Source organism: Tiliqua scincoides, chromosome 4 (genome assembly GCF_035046505.1).
Source record: "Tiliqua scincoides isolate rTilSci1 chromosome 4, rTilSci1.hap2, whole genome shotgun sequence".
In the NCBI taxonomy this organism is placed as follows: domain Eukaryota; kingdom Metazoa; phylum Chordata; class Lepidosauria; order Squamata; family Scincidae; genus Tiliqua; species Tiliqua scincoides.
Genome location: NC_089824.1, coordinates 133,481,521 through 133,501,912, shown reverse-complemented (window position 1 = coordinate 133,501,912; position 20,392 = coordinate 133,481,521). Strand labels below are relative to the sequence as shown.

The window sequence follows — 20,392 nt, the reverse complement described above, 5'->3', positions numbered from 1 at the left end:
CTCAAGCTCCAGAAGGTCTTAGGTCAGTCCTACTATCATGGATATCCATGAGAGATACCCTGGGCTCATCCATTGCCTCTTTAACTAGGCTCCATTTTGAAGATGGTTTTAGAAATACAAATAGTGAAATGTACAGCTGGAAGTGACCTTTTGCTTTCTGACTGGAAGGAAATGGTAACCTGCTCTGCACTGTGTCTCATACAAGCCTTCTCTTATTATGAACCATCAGCCATTATTAGGGTACTGCAGAAAAGCACTATGTAAAAATACCTCTTCCTAAAGTAAGGAAAGTATAATAATAAAAAAGGCAGAGAAAAAGGAGCAGTTATATTACAAAATAAATCTGCCCAGGCTTCCCAGAGAAACAAATTTCAAAGTGCCACCTGCTGTGGAGATGAGGCATTTATCTCAACAGCAGGAAATAAAGAGGGGAGAGGAGAAAAATACAAAAGCCTAGACATTAAAGAAGTAATTAAAACACTTATCTCCATCAACATACATAACAAACCAACACAACACAACAAAACAGAACCCAAAACACCCAAAAAGGAGGCTGAAAAGCCCCTACTCTATTGAACTTCACAATGGGAAGTCGCCAAATTGCCAACATAGAGAGACATCTTCCTCTAGAAAGGGGAGGCATTTTAAAAGACAGGCATCCAAAATGGCTCACTCATATGCTAATTGCTGTCGGCCTGACCTTGAGAGATACTGGTCACCTGCTATTCCCTATGAAGTCTGTGGCTCTCTTCATCTCCTAGGATCAAACCTTAATAACTCTACACCAAGTATCTACTTAGAGATGTCACTGGCTTTCTGTTTACATTTTGTTCTAATTGACATGAATTTCAATAGCTAAGGGCTGATGGCTGGTTTTTTTTTTTTATACTGTCGCAAGCTTTTTGTGTGTGTGAAATTCTTCCAATAACAGGCAGTGTGCACCTTGCCGATGAAATATTCCCATTTGTGGAAGAACTGCATAAATATTCATTTTTCAGCACTTAAAGCAAACTTTACCTGTAATTCTTTTTCATGCACTTCCCATCAGAGGACATCCTGCAGGCATTACCTGTCACATCCAGTGGCCCGTGCTATCTGTCACTGACATCAGCCTTCCATAGCTTGCCAAACGGTGACATTGCAAGTCCTAGGGCTTTTCCTTACAAAGTCCTCAATCACAAAGATTTGTTCTCAAATAAATATATTTAATGAATGAGTGGGATGGGGTTCTGTCTTCCAGCATGAATAAATATTTTATGTTTAAATTGCAAAATGTCTACAATGTACTGTGAGGTCTACACATTACCTCTGGAACATACATTCATTTTTTTTTCCGGGTTGGGAAGGCAGCTCCGTTAATAGCATATTAGTAAAATGAGGAATGTACATTTCATATGTATGGTATTTTAATATAGGATTGCTCTTATAATAGCACAAGGCGACATGTTTGAGTGCCATTTGGAACTAAATCATTGCTTCTTTTGAAGCTGCTGAAAGCAAAATTGTTAATATTATAAATTGCAAATGCTATCTCGTAACAAATCACCTTGTAGTTCTAAGCGTGGCTCATTTAATATAAATATATATATACATATGGGAGAGTCTAACTTGTCTTTTTTGAAACAGTTCCATTTTCCTAGACCAATATCTTCTTCTAAGGAAATGAATGCTTTTAAAACTTCTGATACGTTCCTATGTGAGGAATGGAACAGGCTTTTGAATGTAATTATCATAGTTTTCTCAAACCACTAAATTTGCTTGTTGAAGAGATCAGAGCTTTTGAGAACATTATGTGGTGCATATGCAAACTGGATTTTGAATGTGTGCACTTGTGCAAGGTTGATATTTGCTTTTTGGTACATGCCGTCTTCTCTCTGGCTAATCTATGAACAAATGCAATCATCATGTTATCTGTGTTGTGGAAATGCAACAAACCAATGAAAGAACATGGCTTATAATGGCATAACTTAAGGGAATCCTTTTTTGCAGATAAAAGCCTATTCCTGCTCTAGAATATGCCTGAGGCCAGGGGGAAATAGAGAATAAATTATTTCCTTGACTTCCATCTTGTGTTTCCAGCAAATAATAACAATGACAATAATGATAATAAATATGAAGTGTTTCAAGTAACTAAGGGCGCAATCCTAACCCCTTAGGTCAGTGCTTTCCAGCACTGGCATGGCGGAGCCAATGGGACATGTGCTGCATCCTGCACTTGGGTGGCACTCATGGAGGCCTCCTCAAAGTAAGGGAATATTTATTCCCTTACCTCAGAGCTGCATTGCCCTTAAATCAGTGCTGGAAAGCACTGGAATAAGGGGTTAGGATTGCGCCTGAAGGGTGCAATCTTGACTCGCCTTTGGGCTGACGCAAGTCCCTTGTGGCGTTCCAGGAAGATTGCAAACATGCTGTAAGGCACATTTGCACCTCCTTGAGAGGAAGCCGGGGCCGGCGCTCAGAGATGCGCCAGCCTGCAGAGGCTGACACAAGCCTCCGCACCAGCTTCTTTGGCGAGGCTCGAGTCAGCCCAGCTGGGCCGATGCAAGCGTCTGGGGTGGGTGGGGACGGGAGGGAGGGAGGGAGGTGTTCCTGGGTGGGGGAGGTCAGGCAGGGGGCAGCCCTGGGTGTGAGGGCGAAGGGAGCGGGAGCCAGGGCTGGGATCCAGCAATTATGTTGGATCCCAACCCTTCTTCCCGGAGGAGAACAAGGAGCGGCTTGACGCCGCTCCACTCTCCTTGGACTTGTGCCACCTCAGGAGGTGGTGCAAGTTCGAGGAGACCCATTGGGGCAAAGGTGCCTTACCTGGAGGAAAGGGGAAAAGTTTCCCCTTGCCTCTGGCTGAGCTGCCTTAGGCTCTATCCTGCGCTGGATACAGCGCAAGCCTCTTGGCTTGCCTGTTCCAGTGCAGGGTAGGATTAAGCCCTGAGAAAGCGATATGTAGCCATTTAGGTAACACTTAATCATTTAGTTATTTGATTTTTTACATAAACCTCTTAGTGACCTTTTTAGTTGAAAAGTGGTATATAAATAGTAATAACAACAACAAAACCTCTTTATAAGGGTATTTTGTCTTGAATGGAGAATGCATAGTTCCCAAACGTACCTGGATTATCACACCCTGCAGCCTCTTCTTCTCAGCTAAGCCTGGTGATGCCGTCTTGAATCTCATGAAATTTTGGTTGCCGCTGTCTTAGATCTCATGTTTCATTAAATCTTGTGAGATCCAAGATAGCAGCACTCAAACCTCATGAGACTTGGGTGCAGCCATCTTGAATCTCACAAGGTTTCAAAAGATTCGAGATGTCAGTACCCAAGGGGGACAGGTAGGAAGGGTGACTGGGGACATCCTCACACCCCCCCCCCGGTGAGCTTGCTGCAGCACCCTAAGACTCACACTTTGGGAACCCCTGAGATAGTTGTATCCATAAACTGTATTTATTCGTGATTTTTTAAATACAGTTCATCAGTCTCTTTATGTCTGTTTTCCTTCAGCTACTTTTTTTTTTATGTAGTTGTGTTTTAAACCAAATTGTTCCTCTCCTGAGTGGCTGCTGATGATACATCAATATTTGATCACTCTCTGAAGTGTGTTTCTGCTGGGTGGCTGCTCATTACCAGAGGGTGTCTCTCCAGTGCGACTGCTGACTGACTATCAGATCTTGATCTCATTTTCATAGCTGGCTGTGACTAGATTTCTGTTGAATAAAGTCATCTACACTCTGTAACATGCAGATACTAGAAATGTCAATAAGAGAGACAATTTATTAAAATCCATAATGATCACAGAGGAAACATCCCCTAATACTTTTCAAAATTCAAGATTACAAAGATGATTTTGCTCCATCGCTTACGGTATGAAAACGCTGACAAGTAAACAGCAGTCAAAGCAGGCAAAGTCTGCTTTAACTTAATAACAAAACAACAAAAAAACTATCTATAGAAAGGGAATTTTTGTTATAGATTTACAAAGAATTATAATTTAGAAAAAAGATGGTTTTGATAACAATCATGAATGTGATCTTGCAGTTGCAATATTTGCAGTGACCCAGTAATGAATTCAAATTACTGTATTAATCACAAATTTAGTTATTTCTCTGTCAGGCTTTGTAGATTATGCACTTAAGATTTTGACTGAGCAAGAACTAATGTTCTTATTAACAGCTTTGCAGTCTGTGATTCAAGACAGATGCAAATATTGATTTACTCCCTGTGAAACGTGTGATGATTTCCATATGTTTTACACAACAGTAATACACAGGGTGGGAGTGTGGAGTTTCATTGTCTAAGTTCAGCAATGGCAGACATTCTCCCTTATTTCCTTCATGTCTTGAAAGAATTAAGGCGCAGGCAACATCTCTGTTTCTATCCCTTTTGGAAAACAAGATGCAGATTGAAGGAGAGGGTAGCCTCAGAAACTTGTACAATTTGGGGAGACCTTTTTCTTCCACCATACCTATATTATATAATGTTAATGGTACATGAAAGAAAACACATTATTCTCTCAGGCAAATAAATGCACATTGTTCATGGATTAGTGTTTTTAATTCCCTGGGGCAGTATAACCTTCAGATCCTTTAATCTTGATAATATACTTGCTTTATTCAAGCATTTACTTTAATTTTTCTGCTTAATCTCACTGTTGATGTGGGTCTTGACTTTTCTGATGTGATATCACTTTAACCCTATTTATTTTTCCCTTCCTCCACCCTTGCCCTTTCTTCAAGTTGCTCAGAGCAGCATTCATGCTTTGTCTGTGATTGTGTCTGGCCCAAGATCATCCATATGCTTCATGGCTGAGCAGACATTTGAACTCAGGTCATACAAGACTAAGGGTGCAATCCTGAGGTGCCCTTGGACTGGTGCAAGTCCCTTGCGCCGGTCCAGGAGGCTTGCAAACACGCCATAAGGCACATTTGCACCTCCTCATGAGTTGGCAAGGCTGGTGTGTGGAGGCACGCCGGCCTGAGGAAGCTGGCACAAGTCTCCATGCCGATGGAGGCACTGAGTCTTGCGTTGGCCAAGCTAAAGGCCATGCATACCAATATATTGTATACTGGTTCATATGTCTATCTTGCCTGCTTGCAAGTGCATCAGACAAGCTGCCTCCCTTTTGAAAATCAGATGGAAGAGTATCTGCATCTGTCTCCTTATCTTTTCATTCTATATTATAAAAAAAAGGAAAGCCCCCCCCCCATTTTAAAATAGTCACAAAATGACTCTGGGGAGAGTGAGTGAGAGATAGTAGGCAATAAGAAATGCCAGTTTTGTCATACTTAAATTAATCATTTGCAGAATGATTTGTATTTGCAGAACAGAGCACAATGTGGGAGAAGAAAAGGTATGTTTAAATTGAACACCTTGAGGCCACTTTGGAACCATCTTAAGCCTCAATCCTATGTACGCTTTCCTGGGAGTCAGCCCCCTTGAACACAGTGGGACTTTTGAGTAGACATGCAGAGGACTGCTTTGTAGCTGTCTCTAAGTGTTCTGTCTGCCTTCACCCTGTCTTTTAAAGACAAAGCGGTCCAAAGCAATGTTGTGCTGCTATCACAGGGCCCAATCCTATTCAATTTTCTAGTGTCAGTGCAGCTGTGCCAATGGGGCATGCACTGCATCCTGTGGTGGGGAGGCAGCCACAGAGGCCTCCTCAAGGTGTGGGAACATTTGTTCCCTTACCTCGGGACTGCATTGAGGCTGCACTGGTGCTGGAAAGTTGGATAGGATTGGGCCCACAGGTGGCACATCAGTGTGTGATAGTCCTACAAATGTGTAAAGGGAGTTGCTGCACAGCTAATACTGAGGTAAAAACTCACCTATAAAGCTCCTCCCCACAAACTGTGCTGAAGAACCCTTAACTGCAACTCAGGATCTGGGCCATTACTTTCTTAATTGTACATAGTTACTTCTACTTACTTTTCCTTGTTAAAAACTGATTTAAAAGGGCTGCTTAATAGCTTTGCCATTTAAAAACCATCATTTTTATTTTCTTGCTAATTTATTAATAAGCCTTCTTTCCATCGAGAATGGCTTTTCCCCAGGGCTCACTAAGACTCTGGGTTAACAAGCCTTTACCTAAGATGTACTTTTTGCTGTTGTGTATACATGTGCACAGGCATAAGTTACGTGGTCAGGAGGCTGACATTGAGACCAGTATTTTTCAGATGGATTTATTGCAAGAGCTCTCATTTTCTTGCTGTAGAAATCTTTCATGTTTGGTGTGTGTGCATACACACGGGGATGGGGTGGGGTGGGCATATCAGGCCCAGGAGGGGGACAGCTTCCGCAATTGCACGCACTGAATCCTAACCTCCCTCCCGGGCCTGATCTTCCTGCGTGGGGCAGCGTGGACTTGGACAAGCGATATTGCTGGTGCAGGACCAAGCTGACCCATGGTGGTTGCTGAGGCTTAGTCAGGGACAAGGGGACAAATATTCCCTTGCTCTGAGCAGACCTCCAACAGCTGAAAATCCCTTGCGGTATGCAGCAGGAGCTGCTCCGGCTACACTGAATCGCCTTGTGGGGATTGAGGTTGGATTGGACTGTGAGGGCCCAATCCTATCCAACTTTCCAGCACCGGTGAAGCCTCAATGCAGCTCTGAGGTAAGGGAACAGATATTTCCATATCTTGAGGTGGCCTCTGTGACTGCCTCCCCACCACAGGAAGCAGTACACGCCCCATTGGCACGGGTACACCAGCACTGGAAAATTGGATAGGATTTGGCCCTGAGTCATCTAAATTAGTAGTATAAATTCATCGATATAACACTGTGGCATCGTCATACAGTTTTTGAATTCCTAAAAAATGGGTGCATTTTTCACATCTTCTCTATAGCTAGTATAATGGAGTGGTGGATTACTTTTGGCATTGACTGTAGCATTTAACCATGTGTGTCCAGATGGCTTGAGAAGCCCACCTGTCTTCCAGGTTCATTCATCATTGCAGGTGTATGTCTAGAACAGGGGTGCTCAATATGTCAATCACGAGCTACCAGTCGATCGCGAGGCGAAATGAGTCGATCGCAGGCTTCTCTCCTGTCCACGCATCCCTAGGAGTGAGCCCCTGGCAGGCTTGTGAGCCCAGGGAGTGAGTCCAGGGAGCCTAGGGAGGGAGCCCAGGGAGTGAGCACCTGGCAGGCTCCTCCCTGGGAGAGCAGCCGCTGGCAGGCTTCTCTCCTATCCACGCATCCCTGGGAGTGAGCCCTATTGACTCTACTGGGGCTGACTTACCTTTCCCCTGTTTTTGCACTGGTATATATGATCTGCCCCCCCCCCCAACTTCCATCTGTTGGTTCTGTGTGCAAGGGTTTTTGCACTGGTCTTGCTGTGATGTCTATACAGAGATCTTCCCTCCCCCACACCTTTCCCCTGCTTTTGCACTGGTATGTATGGAGATCTGCCCCCCCCCTCCAACTTCCATCTGTTGGTTCTGTGTGCCAGGGGTTTTGCACTGGTCTTGCTGTGATGTCTATACAGAGATCTTCCCTCCCCCACACCTTTCCCCTGTTTTTGCACTGGTATGCATGGAGATCTGCCCCCCCTAACTTCCAGCTGTTGGTTCTGCGTGCAAGGGGCTTTGCACTGGTCTTGCTGTGATGTCTATACAGAGATCTTCCCTCCCCCACACCTTTCCCCTGCTTTTGCACTGGTATGTATGGAGATCTGCCCCCCCCCCCAACTTCCATCTGTTGGTTCTGTGTGCAAGGGGTTTTGCACTGGTCTTGCTGTGATGTCTATATAGAGATCTTCCCTCCCCCACACCTTTCCCCTGTTTTTGCACTGGTCTGTATAGAGATCTGCTCCCCCCCCCCCACTTGTATTGGAATTGAGGAAGATCTGGTGAGGAGGTAGATGTGGTGTCAGCAGTGGCCCCTTTAAGGGTAAGGCCTGGGCATCCAGCAGAGTGTGCTGCACAGCTGCAGCCACTTGAAGGCAATAGGGCCCTCAGGGATATAAGAGCACCTGAGGCAGGAAGGGCTCCACTTATTTAAGTGAGTCAGCCTTTTCCTACATGAAGATCATTAAGTCCAAGTACCGTTCCACCATGACTGATGAACATTTGGAAGTGTGCTTGAGGCTGGCTGTCAGCAGCTACTGTCCGACTATGCATCCTTGGCTGATTCACTTCAGTGCACTTCAGTGCAAGTGATTCACTTCAAGTGCAAAGTAAACTCAAGTAATTACAAAAAATATTTATAGTTAATTATGTTGTGTTGTGCAATATTGGCTCATGCGGTTATGCAAGGTACACCAACATACATTGTACACATAAATGTTATATGTTATGATGGCGCGAACATTGTAAAAAATCTCTGGTAGATCTCCGGGCCTTGCTGGGTTTCAAAGTAGCTCTCGAGCCAAAAAAGTGTGAGCACCCCTGGTCTAGAATTTCTTATTATAGCTTTTCCACACTATGTGTTCCTGTTGTGGTGTATTCTTCTTGGATTCATCATATGTTGCCTAAGCTAAAGACAGAAGAATTATAATTCTTCAAAAGCTTTCTTGTATGGATTCCACTTAGTGATATCTCTAGCTGAAATAAAATAGCTTTTGATGTACATTGGGTCCCCAAGTTATAGAAATCCGAATTACAGACATCTGAGTTATAATGGCGGTGTAAGCACTTTCATGGAGGTGTAGTCTGTCTGTTTTGCTGTTGTGCAGACACAGTAGAGGCACAATCCAGAGGTTTCCATGGGCCAGTGCAAGTCCCTTGCGCCGGCCCAGGAGGGTCGCAAACGTACCATAAGGCATGTTTGCACCTCCTCAGGAGGAAGCCAGGCCAGTGCTCAGAGGTGCGCCGGCCTGCGGAGGCTGACACAAGCCTCCAAGCTAGCTTCCTCAGCGAGGCTTGCATCTACCCGCCTGAGCCGAAGCAAGCCTCTGGGGTGGGCGGGGAAAAGGCGGGCCTGGGCTGTGGGAGGGAGGGCAGTAGGCAACCCTGGGGGCAGGCGGGCAGGGAGCGGGAGGCAGGGCTGAGATCCAGCACTTATACTGGATCCCAGTCCTCGTTCCAATGGAGTTTGGAACTGCTTGAAGCCGCTCTGCTCTCCTCAGACTTGTGCCACCTCAGGAGGTGGTGCTAGCCCAAGGAGACCCGTAGGGGCAAAGACACCTTACCCGAAGGTAAGGGGAAAAGTTTCTCCTTGCCTCTGGCTGAGCCACCTTAGGCCCCTGTCCTGCGCTGGATACAGCACAAGCGTCTTGGCTTGCCTGTTCCAGCGCAGGGTATGACTGCACACTAGGTTGACTATTTCAACCTGTGTAAGATCCAACTTCAGAATTTGAAGTTTTGGTGGTGAAATTTGGGAGTATATTTGAAAAGTGGGTCAGCTTTGATCACCTCTGAGAGACGGCTGTAAACAGCTTTTGCGGCCCCAATAGAATTTGTTGAATTATTATTTACTGTAATAATAACAGACCTATCTTTCCTGCTGTCCACTGTCCCTGCTTCCTTAGTCTTTCAATGAGTTTTGTTTGTTTGTTTGTTTTTAATGTACACATAATTAAAAAAAACAAAAAACTAGATATGAGTCCAGTTTTTGAAAGTTTAGAGTTTAATGTAGACACTTACTGGAACATCAAGGTGACAAACTCAAGGTGAGCCGCTTTGAGTGTCCTTTATTGGATAGAAAGGTGGGATATACATTTCTAAAATAAAAAGAATAAAAAAATAAAAACATTTTTTTTCCCTCAGATCTTCACACAAATTTTGAAGCAGTTTATATGTACAATGAATGAATGTGCTTTAGTTCAGAAAACCCCTTTTATAAAGAAAATTGTTGATTTTGAACTTCTGTGGTTCTACATCTATAGTTAAAGCTATATCAACTTTATGAAATTTTCCAGGTTTCTCTGATTCAATTACTGATGAAGTGAAAACATCTTTTCTTTTTCATCATGTGTTAGGTCTTCCAGAACCAAAGAAAGAACCTGTGTTTCTAGGTCTGGGAATGGCTCAAGGATTTTACACCTCTAAAGACTTCCTACCTCTTGTGGCTGTGGCAAGTAAACCAGGTGGCTGTTTTCAATTGCTTGTTGTTGTTGCTATTTATTTGCTTTATATTCCATCTTTTTTGTTGTGATTGAGATGGTATGTGAAACATATCATCATAAATTGATATCAAACATATCAAACATAAATTGAACAAAGAGCACAATCCTAACCCCCAGGTTAGGCTGGCGCAAATCACTTGTGCTGACCTGGGGGTGCCACAAACGTGCCATAAGGCATGTTTGCATCGACTTAAAGAGTTGGAGAGGCTGGTGCAAGGAGTTTTGCTAGCCTCCCTGTGCTGGATCCAGGCCCGGCACAGTAAGATTGCACTGGCCGAGTTCGGCCGATGCAGCAGTCTGGGGAGGGTGTGTGTGGAGAGGGTGAGGAGGAGGCGGGAGGGAGGTGTTCTGGGGAGGGTGGGCAACAGGCATTCCCAGGGGCAAATGGGGAGTGGGAGGCAGGGCCATGACTTGGTAGTTATGCTGGATCCTAGCTCTGTTCCCGGACAGTGCGGAGCAGCTCCATGCCACTCCACTCTGCTCGGATCTGCGCCATATCCCAAGGTGGCGCAGATCCGAGTAGACCCATTGGGGCCACTTTGGCTCTCCCCAGGGTAAAGAGAAAAGTTTCACCTTTCCCCGGCTGAGCTACAGTCGGCCCTAAACTTGCACTGGATACAGTGCAGTCCCACTAGCCTGCCTGTTCCAGCACAAGTTAGGATTATGCTGTAAGTAAATTAAACCAAAACAATATTGATTTTCAAAGAATAACTACACAGATCCTATTCCTTGCTGTGGCACTCTTCTGACGCTCCACAAGGAACAAATGCAGAGCAGTGCCCAATCAGATGATCTTAATTGATATTAGAGGCATTCTCTGAAAGTATGAATTTTAGTTATAGAATACATTCAAAGGGCTAAATGCAAAGCTCTGCTTGTATTCTAGGGCCACTGAACTCTATTCCGCTCTCACAACCCTCAAAAGACACTTTTGACTTGAAGATTTCATAAAGATGTTCAAGAAAAAACCCTGGAAAATTTCACAGTTCCACAAAATTCATTTTGCTTGAAAGTTCTCAGATATTTCACTTTAGCCTGCCAGGGCTTTATGCGAACTGTCCATGGGATCCATCAGCATAGGGCTGGCCTATTGTTGCAGAAGCTGCACTTGCTTGCAACTTGCTACCACCAGCACAGGAGCCAGGAAGTCCTATTCCCCCTGCCAAACCTGTGCCCGAGCAAATAGGTCAGCTGAGGCGAGGGGTATGAGGGATGCTGGGTCCAGGCTGGGGTTGACCAGGGGTGATTCTTGGTGGCAGCTTCATTTCTGAGATCCTATGCCCCTGGCCCGGAACCAAAAGACCCCCTTGCACCTACCAGGTTTACACCAGCAAAATAACTGGCATGCCTGGGCCCCAGCCAGACCACAGGATTCAGCAAAAGCTATTTTTACACCACTGCATTGTGCAAGCTGGCTCTGGATAGGATTGAGTTTCCCATTAAAGGGGAACCCAGAAATTTACTCACTGAATCTCACTTTTATTTTTGTTTTGTTTGTTTTCAAAATTTCAGTACTAACCCCAGTTGAGACACTTTCCTGAATGATCTCTGATGCACCTCAAAACCTTCTCTGAAATGCAATTCAGGGAATCCTTGTGTATGTGCAGAAACCCTTGGCATACAGAGCTCCTTGGAGATTGGCCAGTGTTCCATTTTTAAAAAGCCGGCTGCAGTACAGCCCATTTGTACAAGAGTGCATCGTGTTTACAAGCACTTAACATTCCCTGGTAATGTTGAAAGTTGTGTGCTTTGATAAACTAAGCATGGTTAATTGATTATCTCTAATTATGAAATGCAAAGAATCTATGAACACACTTTAAATACCATATTCCTGACAGAGTAGAGAACTCCATTTATTTGTGTGAAACTGGTTTTTACAAAGGACCTATCATTTGGAGAATCACAATGATCCTATCGTGGGAGGGGAGGCTTCCTCTAGCTCTAGTTGGCAGAGGTAAAATGTCAAAAGGTCCATTGCTGAGGAAAGCACAGACAGGCAGTTTTGCATGAGGCTTGAATTCAAAAGTCAAAACTAGTTTTTAAAGTTTTAGGGCGCAATCCTATCCCTTATGCCAGCGCTTTCCAGCACTGACATAAGGGCAATGCAGCTCTGAGGGAAAGAAACAAACATTCCCTTACTTTGAGGAGGCCTCCCTGAGTGATACCCAACTGCAGGATGCAACACATGTCCCATTGTCACCGCTATACCAGTGCTGGAAAGCACTCACATAAGGGGTTAGGATTGTGCCCTTAGCTATTTAAGGAAATAAATCTTCATAGGACAGGATGGAAGTGGATTCTCCAGACTGGTTAGTTTCATGTCTTCTCTTCAAGTGTGTGTGTGTGTGTGTGTGTGTGTCTGTGTGTGTCTGTGTGATAGAGAGAGAGAGAGAGAGAGAGAGAGAGAGAGAGTCAGGCCTAAGAATAACACTCTGGGTCACCAAAGATCATGCATTAGCAGAGGATGCAGAGAGAACTCCTTGTGTTCTCAGAACTATCTAAGTAGCCTTACTGCTCCCTACTGGTACAGTTGTGACAATAAAGCATTGCTGCGTACAGGTTCCCTGTTTATCCATGAGTTCGGAACCCACGGATTTAACTTACTGCAGGTTCTGAACCCTTGGTGGAGAGCTGAACCTGAAGTTTTCACTAGTCGCGTCCAGGAGGCTTTTTTTTTTACAAAAATCAGAAGTGCTTTTCCAGCACCTCTGGAGACCTTTCTGAGACCTGCAGAGGCCTCTCTGGGCCTCAGAATAACCCCACGCACAACTGGAGAACATCTCTGGTTGCATCTGGAGGTCATATTGGAATGGACCTACAGATTCGCTTATCCACTGGTTTTGGTATCCACGGGGAGTCTGAGAACAGATCCCAAGGTCCAACTACACTAATGTATTTCAGCAGCTCTGACCACAAAAAACCAACTGGCCATTTTTTCACATATGTTAATTCATGTGTGCATGGGAATAGCCTTAGCTGAGAGTACTACATTCTGTTCATTGTCTTGCATGTTTGAGAACCCATATTCAGTCCCAATCAACTTTAAGTAAAAAGCAGTGGGATAGTCTCTCTACTTAATCAGTAGATTCCCTCTTCCCCATGATAAGCAATTTGCACGTGTTTGAACTCTTGTGTGAAGCTGTTACTACGAAGAAGCATGTCTGGAAACTCAAAAGGAACAAACTGCATCTTATGTTAAAGGTAAAAGTAAGCCCATTGTGAATGAGGACAGTGACCATGGGGTAACTTGGTTTCACTTCAGTGGTGTCAGCATATAGCCAGTTCTAAGTAGACTGTGTATCATTGCAGTGTGAACTTTGATTGGCTGGGATTTCTGTTCAAAATAGACAACCCTGTAAAAATGGCACTGAATCATCAGTGTATCAAGGAAAAAAATGACAGCACATGGGGAGGTTATTTTCACTTCCTAACATGGAATTGATGAACATTCACCTGGCCATTAAGTGAAATCTCATGCAAATAGAGAAAGAGTTGGCTATGCACTCGATTGTACTGAAGGAAGGTTTTGGTGTAAACATGCCTATGATGCATCTTTTCTTCTCCCTTTTAAGTATTTATAGGCCTGTGTTTAAAGGCCTGTGTTCTTGGAAGAAATTGATACTTGTGGTTCTACCCCCATGCTGTGAAAATTCACAACTGACATAGCACAAAGTTAAGAATTATAGACCACTGATGATATAGTAAAGAAACAGACACTTCTGAATGAAACCTTCACAGTCCCCCTCAGATTACAGGTTTATGCTATTTATGGTATCATTTCAAAAATTACAGTAATTTGTTTAATCAGCAGGTAGTTGCAGTTTGTCTGTTGTTAGAGTGCAACGCATTGTATGGATTATGTGCGTTTGACGTTTTTAAAAAACTTTTTCTCCATATCCTGTACAGTACTAGACATTGACTTGTTGACACTATGTGAACTTCTATATTTTTTCCTTGTAACTCTTGACAGAAAAAAATAAGGCAAGTGGGAAACAAATGTGGAAACATTTATTCCCCTCCCCCCCCCCAAGAACAAGGTGACCTCAAAATTACTCCAAGGAGAATGTTAATCTCACAGTTTTATACTGATACAAAAGTAAATCCCATAGATTTCAGGATAATGGCTTTATTTTGAAGATGGAGCTGCAAATGTGTAAGTGAGGTTCCCCATTGTAGATGTAAGTGCAGTCTTGACTATTCATGGAACTCTGTTTGCTAGATCCCCCAATGGAACATCTGTCAGTAATCAGGATTACCTCTCTGATGATACTGTTGACAACCACAAGCGTTGCATGGGTACCTCTACAGCAGTCACTTTGTGTGGGACTGCCGAGGGGGACTTGTGAAGTCAGAGAGGTGGCCCTCAGGCCTTCACCTGTCTGTTATAGCTGACAGTGGCTCTCCAAGGTCTCTAGCGGAGGTCTTTTTCAACCTAGATACCCAAGACCATTTGACTGGAGAAGCTGAGGACTGAATCTGAAACCTTAAGGATGCACATAGCATGTGCTTTACCAGTGAAATACACTGTGAGGCAAATTGTTCAAAAGCAACCATTGGATGCTGCGGCGACTGATACAGTTTGGAACCATGGTATGTGGAGGGGGGTTGGTTTAAGGAGACAGAGGAGGCATATTGGCTGGCTCTGGAGGTGATTGCATCCAGCACAAGTTAGTCTTGCCAGAAGCCACCCAGTCCTGCCTCCAAGACATTCCCCCATTCTGCCACAATCCTTCCATGTCTCCACCCTGTTCTGCCTACCCCGCCAACTTACCAGTATTGGCAGGGCTCCACCACCACCTTGCCCTTTCTGCCATCTGGCTGGGCCTTCCTGCCATCTGCAACAGCAACCTGAAGCACATGACTCCATGTGCTTCCTGATTGGTTTTTATGACTGTGTAAAGTGCGCATCTGTGCTAGTACGCTAGTTCCAGTGGCAGTGGCACTACTTAGAATTGGTCCATTAGCACATTACAAGTTTGCACTACAAGTTATCTCCACAAAAACCCAGTGAAGTGGAATTGGCTATGCAAACCTACTTGCCCAATATTAGATTATTATTAACAGTATTATTAACATAATGTAAATCAATGGAAAAGTAGTTTAGAACTGTAATAGTACAGTTCATGGCAGAGAAGATGTTTGAATTTGGATCTTCAATGTTCAGAGAACCGTAGACACTGTATCACATGGGCCCATATTTTCCAGTTTCACAGTATTCTGTAACACATTAGATTATTTTACAGATGGCACTAATGGCATTTGTATCTGGATTAATTAGGGCATTGTGCCCCCTGTACCTGCTGCTTTGCCACCACTGCCATCTCTTTTTATTCTGTCACCCTTTCATGTGCATAAATAAAAATGGCTGTGCCTTTAGGCACTAGGAAGACCATGAGGTGCAGTCGCTGAAAGGTTGAACATGTGTGTTTCATCCAGAAGCTGCTAGCTTCAAATGTCAACTTCTTCAGACTCCTGTCTGAAACCCTGGAGAGCAGCTGCCAATTATTATAGATTATAATAAGCTAGATCACCGGTTCCCAAACTGTGGGTTGGGACCTACCAGTGGGTCATGACCTGATTTTGGGTGGGTCCTGAAACTGACAGCTGACAAGGAAAGTGTATTTAGCCCTGTGGGAAAGTGAAATGGAGCACAACCAAAATTGAAACAAGCATGTGTGCTTACTCACGAGTAGGTGAGTATGCCTTGGCTCTTATCGAAGGCTAAGCCACGAGAATAGTCCCAATCTGATGAACGTGAAGCTCAAGAAATGCTCCGGACAGTTTCCCAACATAGTAAAAAGGATAAAGTGAAATTTTTGTTTTTAGTCTGGTAAAGCTAGGTGGGTTCCCAAAGAGTGCTGTTTTTAAAAACGGGTCCCAGTGCTAAAAAGTTTGAGAACCACTGAGCAAGATGGCCTGAAACTGTGTATTTGGAACAGAGGCAGACCCAGAGACAGTGGGTGTTAGCTATTGGAATGCATAGATGGTTGACAAATGCATAACTTCTCTTCGCAGTTATGGGCATGATGCCGAAAGTGAAAGTGGTGGTGGGGCCATCCTGCTTTTAGCCCCCCCAAGCATGAATGAACACTTGTATAGATTTATGTTTTTTAAAGGAAAGTCATGAGTAGGAATCAACTTATATTTACACAATGGAGGCAAGCATTACTATAATATAAATTTGCCTATTGTTCTTTTGTTTCTTTCTCAAAGAGTATGGATACTGACAAAAATGAGTCAAAGGTTCAGTGTTTTGAATACCCAGATTTAAAATCAGTTGCACTCAATCTGAAATATCTATGTATTTTTTCTTTTTTTAAAAAAAAGAGTGCATTGTACTTTATATCCTGCTAAGACAGGAAGGCAGTGCAGCTAAAGGTTCTGACTATGAAATTACATGTATGAGCATATCTTAAAAGTAGGAATGAAACTGTCTTTCAATGAAGCAGAATAATTTGATAGTGACTCTCCATGCTCGGAAACGGCAAGATGCAATTTTACACTACTTCGAGTACAAGTAGCGTTTGAGCTGTCATGCAGAAATAGTTTTTCTCCTTGAAAATGGGGTTTTCCTTTCATCATTCAGGAATGTGCGCCTGTCGCTCTCCATTGCCATCAATACAGGGGACGGTGATTGTTCTTGGAGCAGGAGACACCGCTTTTGACTGCGCAACGTCAGCTTTGCGCTGCGGAGCTCGTCGCGTCTTTGTGGTCTTCAGAAAAGGATTTACCAATATTCGGGCTGTCCCAGAGGAGGTAAGCCACAGGAAAGCACTAATCGAAAAGACCTTCTGGCCTGGAACACAGATTTGTAGTTATTGCTCAGGACCAGGCTACATATGACATGGGGCTGTGTGCTTTGTTCTCCCAACTTTTCAAAGATAAACCAAACAGCAGCTTTGGCAGGTTGCTGTCTTGATGGAGAAGTTGTCACTCACACTGTTTTTCCTCCCCACTGGGGAAAAAATAGAGGAGCCAAGCTGCTTGTGGTGGGTGCTGATATACCAAAGAACAATGACTGGCAATAAAATGGTTAGAAAACTTCTTCCTTACCTGGTCCCAGCTGCAGCCTGAAAGTACCACTGGAAGTAAATGGCAATGATGTCATTACCGGTTACTTCTTGATTGGGAGGCCAAATGCAATGTGACAAATGCTGGTAAGAGGGTCAGGGTGAATGGGAGGGCTTTTTTGAGTGTGCAAAAAGCACACACTGGAGCTCTGCCACTGAGCCGAGCCTCCTACCACTGCTAACTGTGTTGTGTTGCTTATCTCACTTCCAGGCAGTGAGGGTATGGGGGTTCTGGACATCACCTCAGGTACCACCAGTGGTGCAAGTATGATTGGTTGAGAAACACTGTCATGGAGCAAAATGAAGAGAAGGGATCTGTACTGTTTGCACGATTTTGGTCACCCTAAGTGGGCCTCTTTAACACGGAGGAGGGAATGTTTGCCTTCTCTTGTTGTTTTAGTTGATACATTTCTACCCTACCCTTAAAATTAAAAAAAAAAAAACAAACAATGTCCACAGCAGCTTACAACCAAATATACATAATTCAAAACCGTTGTGTTCCTGGCATTTCAGTAAAAATACACACCTTAGGGTGGATGTAATCCCAGTCCTGTGCAAACCTTGTCGCCTGCTTGCGCAGGAGTGGATAAGCTTGATTTTTGGTGATTTCCCTGTTTCTCAGCCCAAGACTGGCCAAGCAGAGATATGACGATGAGCAATGATGCTGCCCAGTGGGAGAGGGGGAAATGCTGCCCCTGCTACCTCTCCCAACAACAACAAAGAAAGAATTACACCCACACTCAGCCTCCCTTACCTTCCATTCTGGCTCTCCTTCCTCACTCTTATTCACAGGGCCCTGCTGAAAAGAAATAAATGTTTACCAGAGCATGTTGGGACCATTCTTTCAAACAGGGTTGCATGAAGTAAGAGCAAGGAAGCAGTGCCAGAGCTGAAAGGATGGGTGTGGACTCTGGATCTTCACACTCTGCTCCCCCTTCCCATCTCAACACTCAATGGGAACAATTCAGTCCACCTCTTTGCAAGGCAACCCTCCCTCAACCCCCTGTGCCACATTCCATTTTGTTCAAGAGATCCCTCAAGCCTCAGGGGCAGATTTTTTGGGGTATACAGGGTACTGACAAGGGAAGAATTGTCTTAAATCACATCACTCTCCCTCTTGCATGAACAAGAGATAGCACTTGTGAAAGACAGGTATTGTATCCAGTCCTATGAAACAGCAGGTGGAAGCAGCTTAAAATCATATCACAGTTTGAGAATGCTTTTTTAAAAACCTGAGAAACAAAGGCATTCTCCTGGAGCTGGAAGGCTAAATGAGAATAGGGGCCCAATCCTATCCAATGTTCCAGTGCTGATGCAGCTGCGCCAACGTAACATGTGCTGCCACTTATACTAGAGGAGGGGAGAGCAGTCACAGAGGCCTCGTCAAAGTAAGCTACACACGGCTTCCCTGTGCCTTAGAACACCAACCGGACATGACTGCAATGCACTTCTGGTGGTATCTTAGCAGGTCCTTGAGGCCCTCCACATGCAGATCTGGCACCCATGTTGCGTCGAATCCATAGGCGCCAAACCTGAGGATAAGAAGGGCCAACTGTGTTTACATTCATCTATCTCAGGCTGAAGAGGCTTTTTCTCCCATAGTTTAGAGGAAATTCAAGTGGAATTGAGGCAAGTAAAGTATGTATGTTCCAACATTTGTAGGCCTTCATGAATTAACCTTTGGAAGCCTCAAAAGGTAAGTTTGTTGAACCTCCATTCACCTATGAGTCCAATTCATACGGGGTTATTTTCGTGCCTGTACACTGCTTTGAGGTGATGACAATGATAAACCTCGTAATAGAGAAAATTTCTATATGCAACCATTCCAAATGATGTACAGATGGAGCCTATTTATCCGCGTTAGTTCCGTTCCGTGACTCAGCGTGATTAACAAAAAACGTGTTGTGCTAAATTCCATAGAGTTACGCAAATACACTGCGGCCTGACACTTCCGGATGGAAGGAAACTAAGGCAGCTGTTCTCAATCCCCTCCCCTCCGCTCTGTACTCAGCCCTCCTGTTGCCAGCTGTCCTGCTTCTTTCACAGTTGAAATGGTGAGCTTGCTTGGGAAGCCTCGTCCTCTGTGTCCCAGGCGGCCTCCCAACAGTGCTGCAGGTTCTCCTCCTCCTCTTTGCGGCTGCTGCCCCTGCATCCCTCCCTGGCCACCATCATGGAAGCTCCTCTGCCCCAGAGCATTCTAGGACTTGTAGTCCGGCTCTCTAGTCACCCTCATCTGTCTCTCCAAGGCTTGCTTGGGAAGGCTTGCTGGAGCAGGAGAGCCTGCATCATCGGGGGGGGGGGGATTCGGCAAACACTCCCTGGGTTTTTTAAAGCAATCCCCTCTGTTGCTACCACACCTGCCCCTGTGTGTGTGTGAGTGAGTGAGAGAGAGAGAGCTCTACCTTGCTGCACGTGTTCCGGTTACACAGGGTTTTCCGCCCCCCCTCTTCAGCCTCTTTGCTGGCTCAGGCACTCCAGGAATGTTACTGTTCCTTCAAAAGGGGAACCTCTTCCAGGGCTATTCCCTGCCTGGGTGAGGCGGAGCCTTTTTGCAGTGTTTTGGGCTGCCTGAAAATGGAGCCACATGCAAGCGCAGGGCAAAGGAGGCAAAGGTGTGTTCCCCCACCCCAGTCATGTTGAGACAAATTCTCAGATAAAAATTCCGTGGATAAATAGGCTGCACCTGTATATGTTTATAGGCCTTTATAAATTACATCACAATAGTGAAAACCTTTAAGATGAATTTAAAAAAATGTTACAAATATTTCAAAGCTTAACTTAATTTGGAATTAAACTTGCAGCTCCAGGAGCCAGCTAGCATACTCTGTATTCACAATGCTCTACTGATTGGCATCTTAATCATTTATTTTATTACGAAGGAATTTTATTTCAGCTTTAATTATTGCAATGTGTTAGGCTTACTTTGTTGTAATTTATGGGCCACGTGCCATGGATTGTTGCATAATTTACACTAATGAGACATTGAATATACCCCAGTTACAAAATATATGTGGAAATGGCCTTCTCTCTTCAGCAAAAGATGCAGATTTTGGAGACCTATCAATTACACAAGGGGAATGGAGGTAACCAGAAAGAAGTACAGTTTTTCAAGATGCATAATTTATACTGTGTGGGGGTTTTCTTTGTCATGATTTAAAATTTAAGGATGGAACTGAAGATTATTTTGAACAAATGCGATAGTGCACTAATTCATTCTGCACAGCTCTAATCATATATTTCTGTCATTCTGAGCATGTACAGTTTTAGCT

At 44.2% G+C, this 20,392-nt stretch overlaps 1 protein-coding gene across 4 annotated transcripts in view; it reads left to right on the top strand.

Moving 5' to 3' along the window:
- The window catches only part of DPYD (dihydropyrimidine dehydrogenase), a 533,115-nt gene that overhangs the window by 260,705 nt on the left and 252,018 nt on the right, over positions 1-20,392 (top strand). For all 4 annotated transcript variants that reach the window (XM_066623608.1, XM_066623607.1, XM_066623609.1 and 1 more), the window contains 2 exons: positions 9,907-10,014; positions 16,640-16,809. In XM_066623608.1, coding sequence (XP_066479705.1) covers positions 9,907-10,014; positions 16,640-16,809 — 278 coding nt within the window. The remainder of the gene's footprint in view (positions 1-9,906; positions 10,015-16,639; positions 16,810-20,392) is intronic.